Source organism: Protopterus annectens, chromosome 2.part2 (genome assembly GCF_019279795.1).
Source record: "Protopterus annectens isolate FY-2018-M chromosome 2.part2, PAN1.0, whole genome shotgun sequence".
Classification (NCBI taxonomy): Eukaryota; Metazoa; Chordata; order Ceratodontiformes; family Protopteridae; genus Protopterus; species Protopterus annectens.
The window spans coordinates 333,606,290-333,631,863 of record NC_056730.1 but is presented as its reverse complement, the minus strand read 5'-3'; the positions used below and the strand labels follow the sequence as shown (position 1 = coordinate 333,631,863).

Sequence of the window (25,574 nt, the reverse complement as noted above, 5' to 3'; positions counted from 1 at the left end):
TATCGTATTAAATGTTTGTTGTGAATGGAGACAAACAGCTCTATTTGAGAAACTTCCTACAGTTGGAGCAGTTCATGGAAGACCTCTGGGTTCAGTTTTCATTTGCGAAGGTCTGTCCTGATCCAGGTAATCTTGTCTGCAATAATGTTTTGCTCTGCTGGAATGTAGGTAGCCCGAAGTGAAACAATGAGCTTTGTTGCTAGGTGCCAGGCTACCGTAGCTAGTCTAGAAAGGAGCATGATCTGGTTACCCCTTGCTTATCCTTGTATCACATCACTGTGCTGTCTGTGACTAACAGCAGAGGCCTTGAAGCCCAAAGAAAGTTTAGTCATTTGAGGGCATTTATTACTACCATCAGATCTTAGATATTTATGTGTTTTGGTCTGTGGTGCTTGTCCCACAGACGCTGAACTTTCACCCCCTTGAAAACAGCTCCTCAAGTAATGTCTGAGAAATATTGTGGATACAGACAGAACTGGAGCTGGAAGGGAGAAGGGGAGTCCTTGGCTGACAGAAAACAAATCCACTCACCAAAGTAATTCCCTTTTGACAAAGCCCAACACTGAAATCCTAAAAGAAATGGGGTCCTTGTGTAGTGTCCAAACTAATTAAAGAAACCACTGTTTTTTTTTTCTCATATGAAGTCTGGCTAGAAGAATCATGACAATTGTAGAAGCCATAAAACCCAGAATCATGAGACATTTCGGGGCTGAAGTTGGAGGGTGGCTGAAGAAAATCAGAAATTATTTGACATTCTTTTTTTTCTTGCAGACAGTTTCAAAGCTGCTTCCAAAATCCTGTAAGATCATTATGTAGTCATGGAGTTTTGCAACTAATATGGAGGAATTAATGTTATTTTAAAATTAAGGAATCTGAGTCTGAAATGGAGGCTCCTAACCATGCAGGAAGATAAAAGGATTTGAGATTGGGATAGAAATTTTTCCTTTACCCACTAACAGAAGGCTTCAAGGAACAAGAAGAGAAGTGCAGTTTGCTTCATCAAGGATAGCAGTAGTGGGTACCACTGCTGGTGAAACAGACATTTGACTATGAGAGGCAAGTGGATGTTGTTTCCCAATGATTTCAACAACCCCTTTGATGGATGGGCATTGTCAAAATGCAAGTTATCTGCTTCTTCTTTATATGTCAGATGGACCAGAAGTAGGCTTAATGTTCACATATCACAGAAGTATGACAAACAGAGGGGCAAATGTGTCCATCACAGTCTCCAACATGAGACACTGTTTCATCTTAATCAACCCACACCCATCCCCTAATCAGACAGAATTGGTCTTCAGGCACTGCATTCACCCTCCAGACAGCCATTCATTTTAAAATTTGTAGGTACAGCATATCTGAAGTCTACATCAGGTCACAGAGATGGATTGACAGTGGTGGTCACAATACACAGTGGTATTATTTTGAAAGGTTAAGAGGTTTCTTTTTAAGATACTATCACAGTGCAACAGCAACAAAATACCACAGCAGGGTCCCGAGTGGTTCATATTTTCATCCATGGCTAGGTGGGGGGAGGGGGGGTTCATCCATGGCTAGGTGGGGGGGGGGGGCAGTTTGGTCACTCAAGCTGTGCTGAGATGACCAAATAATGTCTCCACCACTGTGAACAAAGTACAATATATCTTTTCTTTTAATGGTATACTACTATACCATTAAACACTAAATAAATAAATAACTGCAACTGATAATATGTAATTGAAAACAAAACACAACACATTCGCAAATGCATATTTCAGGATGAAAACTAAGGAACACTATAAACTACTGTTAATACTGCAATGAAAAAAATGCTGTGTATCAGTGATAAACACACAACTGAAACACCTGAAGTCATTAAACTACGAGGAAAATACTGACTGTGCTAGTGGCTTGAGTAGCCATTCATTTGACCCAGCAAAACAAGTAATGCAGAAGTATAAACTACAGGTATCGCTTACTTATTAAACAGGTAAGCTCACTGGTAAAAGTGTCTATGCAAGAACAGCTAAGGAGCCTTGTGAAGTTAAATGACTTTCAAGGTTTAAGTCAAAATTTAGGCTGCAAGACCCAGGGTTACACAATGAAGCTCATTACCAGTTCACAGTTTTAACTCTCTGTGCGTAAAAGGCCAGACATACTGACACTTAGCATCCAAATGACAACTATGTCTTACAAGCATGTGACTTGTGAAATGGAACTAATGTACTTTGACAAGAATAAATTCTGAACAAATAGTACAAATGCCACGTTCTAGTGACAGTGTCTATGAAAGGGCAGAATCAATGAATGCACATCACAGCCTTCTCCTTTTTTCAGTTTAACAGCAAAATCCTTAAAAGGAAATGCTGTGTGTGCAGCTCTAATATAACAAAGACACTTACCACCAGTCTCTCTTGTGAGCACAGTGCAGACTCGAACTTCAGCTGAAAGGCCAATCACAGACACTCTAATTTTAGCAGCCTTCAAGGACTTAAAAAGAGAAAGAAAAAAATTAATGAGTATACTTTACAGTATTTACTGTATTTAAATATTTATTTACTGAGTATTTTACATAAAAAAATCAAACAAGAAAAATATTACTAAAATATTACGACAGACCCATGTATAAAATTCATAAAAGGGTAAGCCCTGGCATAAAATTCATATTAGAAAGTCTGCTGAAGATTAAGATAGTACATCTGCTCAGATTTCAATTAATTTGTTTACAACTATATTTTAAGGACTTTCTAAAGGAGGTTTCCACATCACAAGCCTTAAAAAAAAAAAGGTAGCTAATTCCAAAAGCTTGCCAATACATACATAACGGACCAATCTTCCATAGTATTCTAGCTGAGCTCTTGGAACAAAGAGCAGTCTCTCCCTGATGACCTCTGGCAAGACACAAGGCATAAATGGTTCTTTCACATGCATGGAATCCAGACTGTATCAATATATCAGTAATAAGATTTTAAATACAGCTCTGACATTGTCTAGAAACTGGTTCCAATTCCACAGCAGCTGGGTAATATGGCAGCGCAGCTCTAAGATGGGCCATTAATAACCAATTCTGCACTTAACTCATATGTGCCAGATCGCCATATGACGACATCAGGAAGAAAGCTATACAGTAAATCTGCGTGAGGTAATAAAAATGCATGCACCACTGTAGCAAGGCCCACAGATGGTATTAAAGTCTGGATCTGTGCTACAGTCTTTATATGGAAATAAGACGTCTCCTTGGCATCTGCTATATGGCTCCTCATTGTTAGCCAGTCATCAAGAAAAGTGGCAAAAACACAGACCTGGGAAACAAATTCCAATCAACCTAATAAATTATTATTTTTATATTTACTTTTTTATGTTTGTTTACTGGGGTTGGGTACTGATCAAAAATGAATTTCAACCCCAGCCTGGGTTGCAGTGGCAAACGTATTAAGTTGATACAGTTTGACAGTCAATGAGGGATTCTCAGTGGTTTTGCAGGGGAATACTCACTCATGCAGGGACACACACACACACACACACACACACACACACACACACACACACACACACACACACACCAAGTAGCCTGGAGTAAGATTAGAACCCCTTCTTACCTAGTCTTACACACTATAGATCACAGTACTTATTGCACACACCATGCTATACATTTGATACAACGGATAAAGTGCATATGATTATAAATGTAATGAGAATAATAAGGGGTAAAACGAGAGGAGGAAGATAAGGCTGTAAGGTGGCATGATCCAATATCACCTCAAGTTTTAGCTAGGTGATGTTTCAAATGAGTTCATATTACGTTATCGAAAGATAACATAATTAAACGGCCGAAACATCGAAACGGCTGCATTTCGAAACTTTTATTCACCCCCCCCCCACTAATATATTCCAACTCCGAGATCGCACTACAGTGAGGAAAGGGCAAATATCCCAATCTTCACTGTACTGCGATCCCACAATGCGAACTTCGAAATGCATCTGTTTCGATGTTTCGGCCGTTCAATTATGTTATCTTTTGATAACGTAATAGGAACCCGTTTCAAATAATTCTCAAACAAATAAGAACTGATTTCCAATCTTCCACGGAGTGAAGTGAAGGAGATGGAAACCTGAATATCAGCTGCACAAGACTGACGGGAAATACTTCTGTCTCTCTCTATTTTTCTCTCAGAGTCTCTCTCTGGGGCAACAATGCAGAGTGAGTAATAAAAGTGTCAAAATTGAGCCTTGTGGCAAACCAACTGTCTACAGGTTACCAAATGAAGAACTTAATCCAGTCACAACCCTCTGGAAGAGGCCTGAGAGGTGTAGGTCAAACCATTTACTCATTTCTCAGGAGAAGCTATGCTTTAAGATGATCAGTCAAGATCCTACAATCCACTGTGTCAAATGCCACCATAAAATCCAGAAAGACCAATATGGAATATAACCACTGATCTGAAAACATCAATAAAATCACTTACAACCAGAATAAAGGCTATCTCAGTACCATGCTGAGATCTAAATACAGGCTAATCTGATCAACGAGCTCACAAGACTGCAAACAGGAATACACCTACACAAAAATTACTTTCTCTACGATTTTGCTATAAAAGGAAGATTAGAGACTGGGTGGCAATTCTCCAGGCAGTGTGGGGTTGGAGATTTTTTTTTTGAAGGTGGGAATAGCCAAGTTCTCCTAAATAGCAGTTAAAAAAATCTCTGACCTCAAGGCATACTGGACAATCTGAAGGATAACTGGTCCAAAAATCTCTAGGTAAGATTTTAGTGACCTGGGATGACAAGAATCAAATCTGCAGTAAGTAGAATGCAGAGATGTAACCATTTTCATAACATCATGATTAACATATCCAAACTCTATCCAGCAAAACTTCGGCATCTTTTGGGAAGAAACCCCCGATCTTGACAGCATTATCTGCAAAAAAGTGCAACATCCTCAAACTGAGAGGAAGACTAAATATTTGAGAAACAAAGCAAGCCTGCCAGCATAGTATGTATACTACTTAAAAAGCACTGCCAGATAATAAGCTACAACAGAAATTTTATTGAAAAGATAAGTTGCCTTCTTTTTTGAAATTTCTGTATGATACACAGTGTGCATCAAGGCTTCAAGGCTGTTTGTTATTGAGTAGGCATGTCCCTCACCAACCTTCATGCAACTATCGGCAATGCATAGCTCAAGATGAACAGCAGACTTTGGGCATACATGAGCTGGGGTCACTACGCCTAATGCATTAGAGAAGGTACAACTGCATGCTACAAGAAAAAGGGGTAAATGGCACTGTCTGTGCCAAACACCTGGTCAAATATGGACAATAAGACTTCAGAGCTTACATTTCTTAACAGTTTTACAATTTACTAATTTCATATCAGGTGACATAACTGGAATACACCACATACCAGTATAAACAATAACCTGGTTCCATTAACAAGTCTCTGACTATGATCAAGTCCAAAATATGCCCAGAATTCTGGGCAGCAGTACTACCTACCTGAGTGAAGCTGCGACTACTGAAATAAATTCAAAAGCTCAATAGTGAGAGTGCACAGGTTTTTTGTCAACCGAAGCAATGAAGTCCCCCAACACAAGCCATTTGGGAAATTCACTGACCATGCCAACAACAGTTGTCAATTCCTCCAGGAAAGACTCCTGATAACTGGATAAGCCAGGCAAACAAGAGCTGTTAATCCCTGCAAGAAGGTCCACGATAACTAAACAGTGAATGGAGAGAAATCTGTAATTCATTCCTGCCCCAAGGACATACTCAAAGGTGCTGGCAATTCCAACATTCAACTTATTTAATTCAAAATCTAGACTACAATATACACCGACTACCTCACCAACACTGTTGATTAGGGAGAGGGGCTGTGACTAACTTGCAAATGCAGTAGGACAGCATGCAACCTGCTGTTTTTGTCTAACCAGCTCTCAGTGATAACCATGAGGTCAACCATACACAGCAGGTCACAGTATTCCTAGCTTGCTCTTGATTGTACAGGCATTAAACAACAGCCTGAGTGAAGGCATTAGCCTAGCAGGACTTGCATGATGGTCAAGCAGGACTTGCATGATGGTCAAAGTAGTAATTCCGACACCTGAGCTAATCATGGTGGCATTTCACGCTATGGAAACAGCTACTAAAAGTTACCCATCAATAACAAAATATTTATTTCACTATTATTATTTGTTCAGCCTGTTCTGTATCTCTGCATCCTCCACTAACACATTAAGCTAAAGTTCCAGAAAGAGTTCCAATATTGGCTTTATTTGACTGAATGCCTCTCCAGCTAGACTGCTTGTTCCTTGTCATTTTTCCAACCCTCCCACACTTTTGCTGTGGTGGTTTTAAAAGGCTGTGTTTTTGGCTTCCACCCTTTAAGGTAATCTGATTTCCAAAGACCCTCCATCTCCTCTCTTTCTTTGCTATTGTCTGCTGTATATTTATGTACTCTTCCAACGCAATGTTTTCCAAAGATCCATGATATAGAGTGCCCGCTCACCAAACCAGCATTACTCTTGAGAAAAACCTCCTTTACTACATATTGTCTCCTGCTCATTTTCCTAGAGCTCAGCAAAGCATGAAGTCCTACCCTGTGTTCCCAAAGTGTTTTTCTTGTTATCCAGTGCCATCCGGGCAAAGTTAAATACTTTTGAAAGATAAATCATACTCGCTTAAGCGATATGGAGTGATCGCTACTGTTTCCTACTTTTGTGTGTGCATTTCACTGTATTTTTTGTAAAAGAAAAAAAAATTTTCTTCCATTCACTGTTACTGCTGTAAGACTACTGAAATTGCCTTCAACAAGGGATTTTTAGCTAGCTGTGTAATTGGTTTGTCTTAGAATTGCACTTGTCAGTCTCTTCTATGGTGTTTTTAACATTTGGTGGACTAGGTTTATCCATCTTGTAGCAGGAGGCGTCTGTCTGCGATATATGAGATGGGAAATAAACATAACGACTTGCAGTGTAGTCATTTATTGGCCAGAGGGCTCATTTTATTGGCCATGCCTGCTCAACCTGCTAGACTTCGAGTCTGTCACCAGAGCTGTGGATGAAGGCAAGGTAATTCACACAGCTTACCTTGATCTTGCCAAGTCCTTCGACACCTTTCCCCACTCAGGAATCAGGCTCACTAAACTAGGCATACACCCCTATGTCACAAGGTTGGTTGCAAACTAGTTCACTGATAGAACCCACACTGTGAAAGTAGCAGACTCCAAATCTGACTACTGACCAGTTACAAGTGGAGTCCCACAAGGATTGGTCCTGGGTCCTCTTCTATTTGGCATCTACTTCTCTGAAGTTCAAGCCAATACAAAGGGACTTTGGCTGACCAAGTTCACAGATGATTGCAAACTAGGAGCCATTATTGACTCTCCAACTGATGTAGACATTCTACAAAAACTGTGACAAATGACTGGTGCCAGAACCATGGGCTTAAGCTCAATGCCACAAAATGTATCGTCATTCCCTTTGGGAAAAACTCAGTGCCCATGAACTAACACATCGACGGTAGTCCACTAAACACTGAAGGTGTGATCAAATATCTGGGGACACAGGTTGACAGCAACCTCACTTTTGATAACCAAATTGCCACTGTGGTCAGAAAGTCCTTCTGTGTGACACATCTCATTACAAAGGGTTTCTCATCCAGGAAGAAAGAGGTCATAGTCCCTCTCTACTCATCCCTCATTAGACCTATTATAGAATACAATGCGCCAATTGGCATGTACCTCACAAGACACCTACAACCAGAAAGGCCACAAAAATACCTCACTAAGAGGATCCTGGGCCTTAAACACATGCCCTATATGGACAGACTAAAACAACTCCAGCTATACTCTGTCTCATATCACCTACTTAGAGGTGATCTCTGCTTGACCTACAAAGCAATGTCTGATCCAGAGCTGTTAGGTATGCTACATCTGAAGAAATCCCAATCCCTCCATGCCACATGCTCCAGGGACATCAACTTTATTACCACAATAAATAGAACATGCTGGAGGGACAGGTTCCTAACCCAGAGACTACCCATGCTCTGGAACAGACTTCCCATTCACATCAAGCAGAGCACTTCACTAGCCCTCTTCAAGAGGAATGCGATGAGTGGATGGGTAATAGAAAATTCACCCTGGGGAATCACTTCAGTGGCCCTGTTTGATAGGGGCACTGGGAAATAACATCGGGCAGCATGATGCCAGGGAATCTTTTTGGGCTAGGCTTACATAGGCTCCAGGGCCGTTAGCCTAGTATACACCTATGAACCCACAAACTACTTAGTTTTCTGTGCTGCTATAAATCTTGTGCATTTGCATGGGTTAGCAATGCCTTGTACAGTAGCAAACACTTAGAAAGCAAATTTTCCCTGTAGAATAAAACTGTATCCTGTAAAGTAGCAGCAGAGAGCAAATACCCTGTGCACCGACAAGCTTAGAGCAGCTAGTTGGGCATTGAGCAGCAATACCTACAGGTTTAGTAGGATTCTGTATTGTGTAAACATTAAAATTAGTAGAATTTACTACTGTTTAGCATAATCTGCCCCAATAAAGCACTCTAAATAACCTTCTAACCCAATATAACATCCTCTTCTAGCTCACCAACAAAAGGTCTGGAAAGTATGGACATGCAATTTCCTAACTTCTCGGTAGCTGGCTTGGTGGATATGGACAACTTAAGACAATACAGCAATTGTCTCATATTCACCAACCACCACAGTATGTGAGAGGTTACACAATGACAATGGAGGCAAAACTCTTGCATACAAGTGCATATCAGGTTGTCAAAATCCCACACACACACACAATACTCTCCTCACACAGCACATGCGCGCGCACACACACACACACACACACACACACACACACACACACACACACACACGCACATGCGCGCACACACGCTCGTTCACACACACACAGACCAACGCATGCTGACACATTTAAAAGCAATCTTCCTAGACAACAAAGATCGATTAGTACAAGCACTGTCAAAGCTATGCTTCAGCAAGCCCAAAGGCACTCAAAAGACAAACAATACATAACACCACCAGTACTGGCAGTCTCAGTGGAGTTAAAAACCCTTAACCCCTAAAGTAGGGGACTCCACTGTAAGATAAACTGATGCCCTCTAACTGGGTTGAACAAGAAGATAACTGTTAGGTGCTTATCTGGAGCCAGGATCTGCCAAATCACACACACAGTTACGTCATTACCCCACAGGTACCAGCATGATTCCATCATGTTCCATGTAGGTGTAATTGACCTGAACTGTATCTCCCTGTACTATATGAAGAGCAACATTATGGAGCTTTCAGACTATGTGTCTCAGGCTAGTATGAACCCAGCAGTGAGCAGCATATTACCATCACAAAGGATGATGCCCAATATGAGCAAAAAATGATTGGTTTTAACAACTGGTGGACTTTTCAGGTGTTATTCTAAGGATATCCAATATTTGTCAACTTGGAAGGACATGGTTAACAGACCACATTGCTTTGCCAAAGATAGTTTGCATCTTTCCCGTCTAGGCTTTTGAATATTGGCTAAAACTTTATAAACTCCTATAGTGTCTTTTTTAGGCAATGGCAAATCGACAAGCCGATCAAAACAGCAAAATCAACTCAACTGAACCTCAAGGTGTTACTGCTCAATGCCAGAAACCTAAACAAAAACACTACACTCCCTCCAAGCCCTTCTCAAGAACAGAGCACAGTTACTGAGACTTGGCTGAAAGTGGCAGAGAATATCCCAGCAGTGCAAGGTTTCAGAGCTTTCCACTTTTAGACCAGTAGCTGCACAGACAGAGCCTAATTGTGGAAGTGTCTCAATGTACATCAATAACAAGCATACCTCTAGGGTGGTCAAACAGGATGAGTTCCTCCACGTGCGGATCACCACAGATAAAATACCGTACCATATCCTAGGCAGCTATAGGTCACCCCCCATGTCCCAAGACAATACATACTTAGGCTGGATAGTGAGTATCTCCAGTACGTCTAACTCCCTATTCATGGGAGACTAATTACCCCTCTATAGACTTGAAATCCTACATAATCTCACATCTACAGGTACAGAGATTCGTGGACTTCAGAAATACAAACACCTTTCACCAAACAGTGAATATGTCCATTACAGGCTCCAACATACTGCACCTTAAGCTCACAAATATGGAAGAACACTGCAACCCCCCCCCCCTTCCCAATGTCTCGTCCTCCCTGGTAAGGTCCAACCATAAAGCTGTCTCCTCCAAAATCAAAATCAACTCCATCATCCCACTAAAACCAGCAACAGGAACTATTCCATGGCAAACTACCTTTTATTAAGTGATGAGTTGTCAAAATTCAATGCCCTTCTAAACACTGAGAACACAGCAGCTTATGCTAAACTGCTCTCAGAAATTCTGTACAACCATGTCAATGGCTCCACAGAGGTTGCTGTTCCTACCAGAACCAAACCCAGGACTAGCCCCAGAAACAAATCCCGTCCTGGTGGCATCCCAAATTATGCAGGATATAAAACAAAAGGCAAAATTATGGCAAAAATTAGGAAGGGTGATTACTATTAAGATAAAAATTCTCTTGTCAAACTAAATAGTCAACTAAGAGGGCTAATTAGGTCAAGAAAAGTCAACTTTGAGGTTAAGACAGTTTCTGAGATGACAGAAACATCAAGGGCAGCACTCAGCAACTTGCTGAAGCGGTGGTTAATGGTACCACATTCACCAAACCTGGTGATATAGAGAACTTGTTAGCAGGCAAATTCAATTCCAAATGTACCCCCCTCTCATCCCAACCACCCCCAAAAAATACACTTAAACATAATCCCTTCAATTATAACTAGGGAACATGAATTGACTGCGCTTGCTAAAGCCTCAATAGGCCCCAATAACATCTCAGGATGCCCCCTGAGCAATCAAAGTATGACTTATCAGGACCCCCGGAGTCATTATTTAACTACAGTGTTAAAACACGCTTTGTGACACGTGAATGGAGGACTATGACGGTTGTCATCCTTCATAAGGGAGGACCTTCAACAGGTCCTGGAAACTACAGACCCATTTGTCTGACCACTCTTATTTACAAAGCCATGGAAAGAATTATTATAGAAATTATCAACAAAGACATAGGAGACCTCCAGATACTGGCTCCATCCCAGTTTGGCTTTGTCAAAGAAAAGTCATGCTTACTGAATCCAGTGGACTTCTTTGAAAAGTATCGCTGGCGATACAGCGAACATGTTAGGGAACAAACTGAGTTTCAATTTTACCCCCTCTCACCCCCAACCTGACTTCTCCTCTTAAATTACTCCTACCTATCTTATACACCACTCTTCTAGCTATAAAGTCTCAATACAAAGCTTGTAAATTTAATGTTTTTGAATATTAATAGAAATTTTATTATAATGACTTATGCCATGTATTCATTGAATCTGCATTATAAAAATTTACTACTGCAAATATCATGGTACCTTGGAGCTTTCTTCCCACACCTCCAATGAAAAAGGGTACCTGTGCCCAGTCAGACTTTCCCAGTAACCAGCTGTCCATAAATAAATAAAGGTCACTAAGGCAATGGCTGAGGGGGAAAATGGTACATACTGCCTACCTAGATCTGGCAAAAGCATCTGATAAAATACCCTACTCTGGCATTGTCATGACACTTACAGATCTAGGTATAAACCCCATTATAACCCACTACACAGCTAACTCTCTCACTGATAACATGCAGCAGGTTAGAATTGGTGAGACCACTTCTGGAAAGAGGACAGTCACTAGTGGAGTCCGCCAGGGCTCTGTGCTAGGCACCTACTTCTTAGATATCAAATCCAATGTCGAAGGCTTCTGGCTAACCAAGTTTGCAAATTATTCCAAACGGGGAGCAGTCACTGATTCCCCTAAGATAAATACATCCTTCAGGAATGTCTAACACAGAAAAAAGCTTGGTTCCAAAGTCACTATCTTAAAACTCAATACCAATAAATGCATTATTATTTGGAAAGGTGGCCACTCTGGGTAAGTATGTAATTAATAAAACATCCGTAAAAGTTGATTCACTAGTCAGGGATCTGGGATGTAAATAGTAACCTAGCCTTCGACCAACATGTGTCCAAGGTAGTAAAAATATACTTCTCAACTTATAAGCAATGGCATGGCATCTATGTCCAAAGTGGTCATCATACTAATGTACTTGGCCCTCATCAGACCAATCATAGACTATAATGTCCCCTTCGGTACGTACCTGACTATATAAGTGCAGCAACTGGAACATCCTCAAAAGTTCCTTACAAAAAGAATACAGGGAGTAAATACAATGTCCAAAGTGGATCACCTCAAAGCCCTGTCTATTTACTCTGTATCATACAAACTTCTGCGAGGTGATCTTTGCCTGGCATACAAGGCATCCCTGTGCCTTGTTTTGATAAACCTTTTGCATATCTGCAAAACACACAGCATCAGAACAACTAGATTAAAAGATCTAAACTTTGCGACATAAATAGGATATGTTGGAGGGACAGATATGTTTCTCAGAAAATTCCCATTCAATGGAACAGGCTGCCCATCCATGTGAAGTAGAGCTCTTACCTATCCCTAATTTACCAGTCCACTGGTTCAAGTTGTGCTTAATCAGAAATTCACCCCTGGTAATGGCGCCTATGTTTCTGATGGACCAAGGCAATTAGTAAATCACCTTGTATATAAATGAAATTGTGAGGCATAACTGGGTTGCATGGTTAGGCTTATAATGGCCCTAGTGGTCATTTGCCTAGTATTCACCTATAAGCCTAGAAAAAGAGAGATTACGTTACTGATTTCAAAGCACTATCCAGTTACACCTGATGATCTGCTAACAAAGGAACACTGATGGTATATTGGGGTGAAGGGTTATTCGAGTGCATCCATGAAGCAGCACACAGTGAATATATTCCTTCTGGGACTACACAAATGGAATTTCAGGAGATGAAAATGTCCTTCCGCTTTCTTTCCTCTAGCTGATATGGTTGTCCCAATGACTACATGGCTGGCATGATCCTTTGCACTTCACTGATACTTACCATTCACTGTAGTCACCAAGTGCAATTTACATCCAGTGAAGTGGTCCATGGCCCATTTTTAATTGCCACAACACACTCAACTTCTAAATTCTCTTACTACTGTAAATGTTGTACCCTTCCACAAGCAAGTTTCTTTCATAGAACAAATAAAGAACAAATAATTGACCCGCATTCAGTGAAACATCGCTTCCACGATTTGCTGAATTTACTGAGGGCAAAGAAGTAGTTGGCAACTACACAACTTTGCCCTTTTCTCCACTGTAGTGTGATCTCGGAGTTGGAATATATAGTTATGGTGGTGGTGAGGGGCCAGGCCCCTCACTTGGGTGGGTTCCATTTAGTCAGAAGTAGATCCGCTGTGCTGCGAGGCAAGTTATTCCCTTGCCACTGGTAAATTCAGTGAATTGTGGAAGCGATTTTTGCTGAATAAGGGTCGATGATTAGGTGTTCACTGAAGGAAACATTTGGCGAACTAATACAGACCTGTGCTGCACATGGTGTAATGCTAACTGTGCACAAGAGTCTCCTGCTTACTGTAAATGGTGTGCAATTTGACAGTCACATACTGCTGTTTACCAGCTTAAGAGATGTCATCTGTGCATGTGGACACTGACTGAACAGATGTTTAAATGTTTACCCTTTTACAGATCTCTCTGATGTGTACTTGCTTAAACTTACCCTTGAATCCTTCCTCCTTCCCATTTCCACTTCTTAACCCTCTGACTCTGTGCTTACCCAGTATTTCTCTCTTCTCATCTTGCAGCTCTGTGAACAGAGGCCAAGATGCATCCTATTAGGTAAAACATAGTGGGACACACCTGCCACCTGACCTTTGGAATCCCCACTCAATTTCTGGAAACGACATCCAGTTTAAAGTGTGCCAAGGTACAGCAGTAAAGAACAGATGTGTACACCTACCATAAATGTAGATGTTTGAGTGTATTCATTGTTGCAGTCATTACATTTGGGTAATCTGCTGGCAGGTTGCCCTCAGTCGGCCTGATTAACAAAGTCTTGGGTCCTGCGTCGGTTGCTGTCCCTTCTTCCCTGACGTCAGGTAGTCAGGTGTATAAAACATGCAGCCAACGCCATTACATCAGTTTTTCTTGCCCCAGATGTCAGGTGCCCCCCAAATGGGGAGCAAAAAAAAATATATATATATATATATATATATATATATATATATATATATATATATATATATAATTAGAAACACAAAAAATATATACCTCCAAACAAAAGCAAATACACCAAAAAGGCTTTTAAGCATAATAAAAGAAAGAAGAGGTATAGTAAAAGAAAAACAGAGGGCTGGAGGGAGGGTAACCAGGACTGCAGCGGTGAATACACTCGAACATCTACATTTCTGGTAAGTGTACACAACTGTACTATGTTCATCGTGTTTCACTGTTGCAGTCATTACATTTGGGTAGAATCCCAAAGCTAAGGTTGGAAGGATGGATTTATACAGCATTAGGACCAGCTATAAGGCCCTGCAAAACAGCAGTGGCAAAGCCAGTTCTGGATTTAGAGAAAATTGGTAAGTGATAATGCTTGGTGAAAGTATGAACTGAACTCCATGTAGCAGCTTCTAGAATATCCCTGGTAGGAACACCTCTGAGAAAGGCTGCTGAAGTAGATACAGCCCTGGTGGAATGAGATCTGATCCTCTGGGGGATAGAAATGAATACAATGGCTTATCCATTTAGAAATGGTTTGCTTTGAAATGGTCTTCCCCTCTGCCCCTGCAGCAAATGCTATCAGCAGTTGTTCAGATTTTCTTCGAGATTTAGCCCTGTCCAAGTAGAATCTAAGTTGTCTGCGTACATCCAATGAATGCAGAATCCGCTCTCCCTTGTTCTGTAGATTGGGAAAGAAAGTTGGCAAATGAATGGACTGATTAAGAGCCACAATGGATACCACCTTGTGCATGAATGATGGACTGGTCCTGAGTGACACTGTGTCCGCATGAAAGATGATGAAAGGCTCCACTGCCATAAGGGCCTGTAATTCAGATATCCTTCTAGCTGAAGTGATTGCTACAAGGAAGGCTGTTTTCCAGGAAAGAAATAGTCTGCAGTTGCAGATGGCTCGAAAGGAGGTAGAGTGAGGTTCTCCAATACAAAGGTAAGGTCCCAAGGCAGGGGTTGAAGCTCTCCTGGGTGATCTCACGTTTTTGCCCCCTCTGAGATACTGCTTTAGACGAGGATTAGAAAGAGGGGGGATCTGTGTTTCTGTGTTGTAATGAGCTGAAATGGCTGAGGCATGGATTTTTATGGAAGAAAAAGACAGGCCGTTGTGAAGCATCTCAGTTAAGTATTGCAAAATCTGAGGTAAATTGGGCACTGCTGTGCTCACCCCTTGATACTGATTCCAGGCACAGAATGTTTTCCATTTGTCAGCATAAAATTTTCTAGTACTAGGTCTTCTCGCCTCCAAAATGACATCCATCACAGGTTTGCTGAGGGATACTAAGGGTGAATTTAAGTGAGTAGCCAAGCTGCAAGATTCAATGTTTGGAGATGAGGGTGCAGAATTTGGTTCTCTTGCCGAGACAATAAGGAAGGTGTCTGAGGCAGGTGCCACAGAGAAATGCGTGACACTCTGTGCAGGAGTGGGTACCAGTGTTGGCGAGGCCAGTCTGGAGCAATCAAAATCATTTTTGGTTTGTCCTGTTTGACTTTTAGTAAAACTTTGGAGAGCAAAGGCAGAAAGACACAGACTGATAGGTTTTTCCAGCTGAAGGACAGAGCATCCACTTTTCCAGGCTTTTTTGTGATGAGTTCTTGTGCAACATTTGTCCAACTGGTACTTATGGGGTGAGGCAAAAAGATCTATGTCTGGGCTCTCCCATTTGCGTGTCAACATGTTGAAAATCCGTGGTTCCAGTTTCCATTCGTGAGGGTCCATGAGATTTCTGCTTAGTTCGTCTGCCAGAACATTCTGCTTTCCTGGCAGGAATTGAGCTTGTAGTTGTACTTGGTAGCTAAAGGCTGTGTTCCACAATGCCATGGCTAGTCTGCAGAGGGGGTAGGAATGTGTACCACCCTGCTTGTTTATGTACCACATAACCGTGGTGTGGTCTGTCTTTATCAGTAATTGTCCTGGATGAAGGTAGTCCTTGGTGGCTGTCAGTGCATTTTGTACAGCTAGCATTTCTTTTCGATTGATATGAAGGTGCATTTGATTTGGGCTCCATTTGCCCTGAATGCACTTCCCTGCCAGATGAGCCCCCCATGCATAGTCTGATGCGTCTGTAGTTAGAGTTTGGGTGGCAGGGGGTGGTGTGAATCGCAGTCCCTTGTTTTTGTGGCAGGCCTCTGCCTACCATAGGAACTCTAGGCGCAAGCAAGGCATGATAGGAATCATTGTTTCCAGGCTGTGACAATGTTGACTCCATAAACTTTTTAAGTACCACTGAAGTTTCCTCATATGCAGTCTTGCATATGGAATGAGAAGAATGCATAAGGTCATGAACCCCAAGGCTTGCAGTATTTGCCTTGCAAATAGCAGGGTTTTTGTGGCCACCTGTTTGAAGTAAGTCACCAAATGAATTTACTTTTCTGGCGTAAGGAAAGCCATCTGGGCAGTTGTATTCAAGCTTGCACCCAGGAATGTAATTTTTTGAGAGGGTACCAGTTGAGATTTCTTTTCGTTTATGGTGTACCCTAGACAGGTTAGAACTATTTTTACAAATGCCAGATGTTTTAGAAGAATGGCCTGGTTTTCTGCCTGAATTAGACAATCGTCCAGGTATGGATATATCTGAATATTTCTTTGCCTGCAAAATGCAATTACTGGAGCCAGGCACTTTGTGAATACCCTGGGCACAGTAGACAAGCCAAAGGGCAGTGCAGAGAACTGATAATGCATGCAGCCTGCTTTGAAGCGTAGGAATCTTCTGCAAGGTTCCCTGATTGGAATATGCAGGTAAGCCTCTTTTAAGTCGAGAGTTGCAAACCAGGCACCCTTGCCTAACATAGGAAGTAACTGGTGAAGAGTCGGCATCTTGAATTTTGGAATGTCCAGAAAGGTGTTTAGCGTAGACAGGTCCAAAATTGGACGTCATGATTTATCTTTTCTGGGTACCAGGAAAAGTCTGGAATAGAAACCTTGTCCCTTTTCCTCTTCTGGTACTAGTTGAATAGACCCAATGTTTAGGAGGGAAAGTACTTGTTTCTGAGCCTCTGCCCACTGATTTGAGGGCAGGTCTGGCCATCCATTTGGAGTTGGCAGCGTGTGGAAATGAAATCTGTATCCCTGGGACACTATATTTAAAACTCATTTGTCCTAGGTTATAAGTTGCCAGTTTCTTGAATGAAGAGACAGTTTTCTCCCCAAAGAGGCGGCTAGGAGGTAAGTGCTTGGTAATTTCAAAGGGAAGTCATTGAGACTGTTTATCATAGGGTGGTGCCTTGTGGTTTCCGGATTTGGAAGTGGAAGCACACCATTGCTTAGTTCTGAAAGTCCCCTGGGACTGAAACCTGGTGGTTTTGGAATGTCTGGGTTTGGCCGTAGTGGCTATGGAAGGAGCTGGAAAGGACCAGTTCTTAGTAGGCCAATGCCTACTAAATCTAGGAGGTTGCACTTGTAAGAAATCTTTCACAGTTTGCATAGATTTAGCTTTATCTTCCATCTTTTTTAGAACTTCTTCAGCCTTATTGCCAAATAAGCAGTCCTGCTGTAAGGGAGCATCCAAAAGTTTTGCTTTAACATGATCAGGCAGAGATTGCTCCTTAAGCCAAGCATGCCTTCTAAGCACAGACCCAGTAACAGCAGCCCTACAAGAGGCCTCTAAAGAATCAAAACCACATTGCAAAGTATGTTTGCCAACTTGTTCAGCTGAATGCAATAAATCCTGCAAATCATTATTCACCACACAGTCTGAAATCAACATAATTTTCTGTTTAAGCAGTCCCATGATATGCTGTTGATATTTTAGCATATGAAATTGAATGTTTAAAGCCCTGATTGCTAAGGTTGCAGAAGTATAAACCTTTTTACCCCATCTATCCAGCGCCCTGGATTCTCTATCAGAAGGGGTAGGATTTTTAGCAGTAGAAACCTTAATGCCCTTGGGCCCCTGAGAAATTATTTCAGAGTCCACAACAGGATTTTTGAAAAGGAATTTGTGGGACTCAGAAACCCTGTAGTACCTGTCTGGGTTGCTAGGGGCTGGAGGCAAGGAATGAGGGGCCATACTGGATTCTGAAAACACATCAACAATATCTAGTACAGGAGGTACAGCCAAAGGCCTATGCTGAGGAAGAAGAAGGAAATCCCTAAGCCTCTTTTTGGATTCAGAGAAATCCCCTTAACATCCACATCCCACCCCCACCCCCCAGTAAAGAAACCACCATAAAAAAACTTCTCCAAAGCCAACTTCATGCTACTCAAGTCAGAAGTGACAAACTTCATGCCACCCATGCAGACGGGAACTGAAAGTTCAACTGCTGAATCCTACACTAAGGCACTGTACGAGCACATCCACTCATGCATGAATCGTGCCATCCCAAACAGAACCAAAATGCTCTCATCCAAAAAAAGGAAGCCAATCTGGTGGTCCCCTGCCATAAACAAACTTTACAACAAAAGGAAGAAACTTTTGCAGAAAAGAGGAAAATCCCAGGATGCAAAAAACTCCCTTACTAGCCTCAGTAAGAAACTGAGATGCCTCATAAAATCCTACAAAGCTAGTTATGAAAATAAAATTGCCAAATATTCCAAAGACAACCACAAAGCATTCTATAACTATGTCAAGAATCTAAATGGCAATGCTCAGATCTGCTCTGAGCTAAAACAGAATGGCATTAAATATACTGATCCGAAGGATATTGCCAATATCCTGGCAGATCGATTCAGTACCAACTTCACCCCCCTCTCACCCCCTAAATGGCCCATCTCAATACCGGAAGATTGCCAAATTCCAGTAATAACAGCCACACAGGTACAAAACGCACTCTCTAAAGCCAAGAATACAGCATCCATGGGACCAGATGACATCCCGGGCTGTGTACTACATGAACTACAATATGAACTGGCACCTCACCTAAGTGTCATGTTTAATCATAGCCTCACCTCAGGTTTCGTGCCCACTGAGTGGCACAGAGCTACAGTTATCCCAATCCACAAGGGGGGGATCCACCTTGGATCCCAGAAACTACAGTCCCATCAGTCTGACAAGCCTTATCTGCAAGGCCATGGAGCGTATTATCATGGAACTTATAAACAAAGACATTGGCAACCTTCAAACACTGGACCCCACCCAGTTTGGGTTTGTGAAGGGCCGATCTTGTCTCCTGAACCTGACTGACTTCTTTGAATCAGTCTCCAGAGCCATGGACAAGGGTAAGGTGTTCCACACAGCCTATCTAGACCTTGCCAAGGCCTTTGACAGCATCCCCCACTCTGGAATCATAAATAAACGTACTAAGTTGGGCATTAATCCCTATGTCATCCAATGGGTTGCTAAATGGCTTACTGATAGAACCCACACTGTAAAAGTAGCCAACTCCAAATCCAGCTCTAGACAAGTGGAGTACCTCAGGGTTCAGTCCTGGGGCCGCTCTTGTTTGGCATCTACTTCTCTGAAGTACAAGTCAACACTAAGGGACTCTGGCTAACAAAGTTTGCAGATGACTGCAAACTGGGAGCCATTATTGAATCCCCAAATGATGTGGATACTCTACAAAAGGGCCTTACAGAAACAGATGCTTGGTGCCAGAGCCATGGGCTCAAGCTCAATGCCAAGAAATGTATTGTTATCCCCTTTGGGAAAAAACATGTATCCATGAATTACCATATAGGTGCCAGTACACTAAACACAGAAAGTGTGATAAGAGACTTAGGGACACAGGTGGACAGTGGTCTCACCTTCGATAACCACATCGCCACAACAGTCAGGAAATCCTTCTATGTGGCACACCTCATCACGAAGGGCTTTTCATCCAGAAAAAAGGAGGTCATTGTCCCACTGTACTCATCCCTCATTAGACCCATTATAGAATACAATGCACCATTTGGTATGTACCTCTCAAGACATCTGCAACAACTGGAAAGACCTCATGAATACCTCACTAAAAGAATCACAGGCCTAAAGCAGATGCCCTATGCTGACCGCCTTAAAAAACTCCAGCTATACTCTGTCGCATATCGTCTACTCAGAGGCGATCTCTGCTTAACATACAAGGCCATGTCAAACCCAGAGCTGTTGGACATGCTACACTTAAAGAAATCCCAATCCCTCAGAGCTACACACTCCAGGGATCTAAACCTTGTCATCACACTAAACAAAACATGCTGGAGGGATAGGTTCCTGACCCAGAGACTCCCCAGACTCTGGAATAGATTGCCCATACATGTCAAGCAGAGTGCCTCTTTGGACCTCTTCAAGAGGAACCTTGACAATTGGATGGGAGAAAGGAAATTCACCCCAGGGTTCACGTCAGTCGCCCTGCTAGACAGGGGTCCAGGAAAGTAAATAATGTGGGAAGAAATAGCCAGGGAATTGTTATGGCTAGGCATGTATAGGCCCTAGGGCTGATAGCCTAGTAACAACCTATGAACCTATGAACCTATGAATCCTGACTTTCCCAGTGGAAATGCTCCCTTAAGGTATGTAAAGTTTCCCCAAAAGAGAAATCCTCAGGTGGAGAAGCCAGAGTCCTCATAAGTAGGTATGGACAAATCCAGATCATTAGAAGAGTCCGAAGAAAAAAGAGTCCAGTTCAGAAGATTCATAGTCAAATTCAATCCTAGGCCTCTTGGAGGGGGGGGGGGGGGTTGACTACCCCTGATTAGAGTAATTAAATATTCAGCCATTTTGATCACTTGTTTTTTAGACATAGGGGCCTGAACATGTGGCCTTGGCATCGGTTTTTTTAGACATAGATCGAGATTTAGGCCTTAGCACTGAAGTTGGAGTCAGTTTAATATGTAAGTCTGCAGGCCTGAATACACCCTCAGAAGTCGGTACCTGCTCAGCGGCTCCGGACCCATCCAAGCTAGAGACATCTGCAGGTTCCATATGTGAAGCATCTCGCGGACTCTGAATGGGTCTCAGTAGAGGCCTGCGAATCAAAAATAGCAGATATCAGGGGCTGCGAAAGTGCCTCACTGAGTACTGGCGAACTGGCGACTGGCTTAGGAGAAGCGTCGTCGGCAGTTTTGGACCTCAACGGCCTGTCTCTGTCTTTTTCTTTTTATTTTTTCAGTATTCCAGTAGTCGGATGGCTAACCTACGTAATTTCTGGATAATTAAACCGAGAACCGAAATATTTAGAAGCAAAAATGTACCGACGACGGATAGTGCGCTGATTAAATAAAGCACAAAACTGACAGCAAGGTACGTCGTGGCCAGGGCCTAGGCAAGGAATACAGTACAAATGAAAATCCCTTTGAGGTATTTGCTTCCCACAAGTAATACAATTATTAACTTTTACTGACATCGGTAAGGAGCAAGAAAAAGTTTCCCCAACGGGGTACTTAGCTTTAAGTTAAAGACTTTGGTTCTGAAACTCAAAAACGAAAAGTTCAGGAGTCGGCCGACCGGCACTTGCGACCTGCTTCTGCTTCGGGCACCGCGCGGCAAGAAAGACTGATGTAATGGCATCCACTGCAGGTTTTATACCCCTGACGACCTAACTTCATGGAAGAAGGGACAGCAACCGACGCAGGACCCAAGACTTTGTTAATCAGGCCGACTGAGGGCAACCTGCCAGCAGATTACCCAAATATAATGATTGCAACAGTGAAACACGATGGACATCCTGACATCATTTCAGTGTGGTCTTTAATGTATAACATTGTTTAATCGATCCAACAGTTGTGGACAATCAACAGTCAGTGACTGGTCACAAACGTCTTTAATATTATTTGCAGCATACCCCTTTTTTCCTTTAAAATCATTTACCCACAATACTATTTTCTAATCTCAGCTTACTCTTACTAGACTTATTCTAATAAATACAAATTTTAGATGGAACACAAATTAACTCCCACCACACCTATTCTACATAGGTAGAGAGCATGCAACCACTACCTCCTGATATCATTTAATTCTTACTCTACCTCCATACCCACTCTCAACCTCTCCCACTCTATATCACCCTCATTCTCTCTCATCTGCTGCAACCAGCACTCCTACCACTCACTACAGGAAGAATATATATAACTACAGATAGAAAAATAAAATATACATGTACAAAATTTCTTGCATATCAAGACTAAATTTCCCCATTTTGCTATACACCCGACCACACTTATTTATACTCTGCTGATCCAAAGCTAATTAGAAACTAATCATGGCTTCCCATCTGTCCTAGATTACTCCCCGATGTAAAAAAAAAAAAAAAAATACTACAGCAACTGAAAAAGAAGTTAAGTACTCACCATAATGTCCCATCTGTGTTGTCTATTTTCATTCTTCCTCAACTGATGGGTTCAGCTCCAATCCTTCGGATCTGACTTGACAGATGCTAAAGCTTGTGGCAAGCAAAAACTCTCGAGCTTTTCCCTTACCTATAACGCACCAACCCCAGGTACCTCAGATCTTGTTTGCTGACTTTAGTAGAAAGGGAATATTTGCAGTCAAATAGGAAGAAAAGTATATTTTTTATTTGACCTCAACTGAAGGGACAGAGTCCCCAGCTACCTAAAATCCAGGGTGGACTCAAAGGATATTCCTGAGCATTACTGAACTAAATAAAGCTCTACCTCTGGAGACCAGATCCAATTTGTAATAAGTAACAAACATATGGGGAGTAGCCCAAGTTGCTGTTACGCATATATTATCCATGGACATTCTGGATTGAGATGCTGAAGAGATGGCCATTGATCTAGTTGAATGGGCCTGTAGCAAGTTTTGGCAGAGTAATGCTCAATTTCATCTTTGAAAATGAAACAAACAATTGGTCGGTTTTTCTGATGTCTTTTGTTTTGTGTAGATAAAAACGTAACTGTCTGTGGACATCCAATAGATGTAACATGTATTCACCTTAGTTAGCAAATTTAGGAAAGAACACTGGGAAATCAATGGACTGATTGACATTACAATCTGACACTACCTTAGGAAAAAATTATGCGTTAGTTTGTAATGAAACCCTATCCCTGTGAAAAATCAAGTATGGTGGTTTAGAGGACAAAGCTTGAATCTCAGAAATCCGTCTAGCAGAGGTAATAGCTACCAGAAGAATTGTCTTTCAATAAAAGTATTTAAGGTTACATGTAGCTGCTGGTTTGAAGGGGGGACTGAGTAAGACCCTACAGTACCATACTCAGGTCCCATGGAAGAGTAGGCTCTCCAAAAGGGGTTCTCAGAGAAAGAATGCCTTTCGTGAAGAGTTTGCTCAATTTATGAGATGCGACCGAAGAACCCACAAAACCAATGTGAAAATTTGACAAGGCTGCTAAATGAACTTTAATGGTTGATGAACTAGCTCCTTCTTTAAAAAGAAGGGTCAAAAATTCAAGAATGCTATGTATCGGGGCTGAAAAAGGTTCAGTATTATTTTGATGAGCACAGTGAACAAACCTCTTCCATTTGCTGGAATTGAGTTTTCTGGTAGAAGGTTTATGGGAACATAAAAGTATCTGATGGGCAAGTGAAGACAATATAGGTTGTCTGGCTATTAATGGAACTGGAAAAACCAAGCAGTCAACCTGAGGCTGGTTATGTTTCTATGAACAATGCCTTTCATGGGGGGACAGGAGGTCTGCAGTCGGATCCAGAATCCAAGGCTGGTGAAGCAAGTGAGGCCAAAGGAAGGGGAACCAAATTTGTCAAAGCCAGTTAAGGTGCCATGAGGATGAATTTGCTCTTCAACCTGGCAGCTTTCTGTAGGAATTTCGGAATTTGCGGAATGGGTGGATAAGCATAGAGTAGGCTGAGGGACCAATCATGAAGTAAAGCATCCTTCAGCGATTACCCCCTGTGGGGGGATTAGGCCAAAGTAGCTGCTGCATTTGTTGTTGGGGGGGGGGGGTAAAAGGAGTGCCTCAAGGCTGGCCCCACTGATGTAAAATCAATTCCATGTTGTTGTTGTTGTTGAGGGACCATTCATGAGGCAGAAGAATGCACCTGCTCAGTTTGTCTGCTATCACACTGGATTTTCCCATAATGTGCATTACTATGAGAAAGCAGTTGGATAAGATCACCCATTGTCACACCCTGAGAGTGTCTTGACAAAAGGGATAAGATCTGGTTCCTCCTTGCTTTTTGTTGATGTACCAACTACTGACACGTTGTCCATTTGAACTGCAATCATCCCCAAAGGGAGAGTATCCTTTAAGGCTTGTAACGCTAAAAGCATTGCTTTCATCTCTGGACACTGATATGCAAGTTGCCCTCTTCAGGGGACTAAGTATGTGGGCTGTTCTCCCCAGAAAATGCCCCCCACCACAGCTGGGAAGCATCTGTGGTCACTATGGCCTTGGGCTGAGGGGGGAATGAACGAATGACCTTGTAGAACGTTGTGTTCTGATAAAATTAACCACCTGAGATCTCTCTTGCATGTCTGAATGATTCATATCGGAGTGAACATGGGTTGGGAAAGAATCGACCATTGCGTTGCTAGCATCCACTGGAGAATCCTCATATAAAATCTGGATAAAGGTACTAGGGTTATCACTGCTGCCATTGACCCTAAAGTCTAAGGGACCAGGCAGACTGAAATCTTGGAACTGCAGATTATCTGAACTCTTGAGGACGGTAGTGAGGTTATGGTTGAGTTTGTGTTGAGAACTGCTCCAATGAATTCTCAGATTCTGAGTTGGTTCCAGCTGGGATTTTTTTGTAGTTTATGGTTATCCCCAGAAGAGAGCAAATCTGGAGAACCTGGTCTCTTGCCCTTACTCATTGATGCCTGGTCGGAGAAGAAATGAGCCAGTTGTCTAGATATGGAAACACCCAGAATCCTTGCAGTCTCAACTGAGATGCTACAATTGCCATGCATTTGGTAAACACCCTGGGGTTGTGGTGAGACCAAAGGGCAGAACTCTGAACTGGTAATGACTTTCTCCCAGCCAAAAGTGTAAATACCTTCTGGTTTGTCTATTCATCTTTATATGATACCACACATTCTGGAGGTCTATTGATCACATACAGTCGTCCTTGCTCAGAAATGGGAAAATGGACCGAACCGTGACCATACAAAACTTGGTTTGAATTGACTTGTTTAACTTGCTGTGATCCAAAATTGGTCTCCAGTCCATTTTCTCTAGCATTATCATATCATGCTTTTCGGCCCCAAAACCTGGACCGAACCACAAAAGGAGGGGGAGTTTCCATATTTATCAAGGATATCCACACCTCCAGGTTAGCGGCATTGCACGAAGTATCAGAGACCATCCATGTGCAACTGACAGTGGGCAAGACTGCTTTTCAGTTTATAGCATCCTACAGACCATTCTCTCAAAGTCAGGAATCCCACTCGGCTTTCCTGAAAACATAGGAGAACATGAAGATCTGTCTGAACACCATTATATTGGGTGACTTCAACTACCCAAACATAGACTGGGAGCATTACTCAAGCCCAGCACCTTAGCCC

The 25,574-nt window shown here is 42.1% G+C and overlaps 1 protein-coding gene across 2 annotated transcripts in view; it reads right to left on the bottom strand.

Moving 5' to 3' along the window:
- The window catches only part of GTF2H2C (GTF2H2 family member C), a 736,228-nt gene that overhangs the window by 194,342 nt on the left and 516,312 nt on the right, over positions 1 to 25,574 (bottom strand). For both annotated transcript variants that reach the window (XM_044063887.1, XM_044063889.1), the window contains one exon: positions 2,379 to 2,466. In XM_044063887.1, the coding sequence (XP_043919822.1) occupies positions 2,379 to 2,466 (88 nt within the window). The remainder of the gene's footprint in view (positions 1 to 2,378; positions 2,467 to 25,574) is intronic.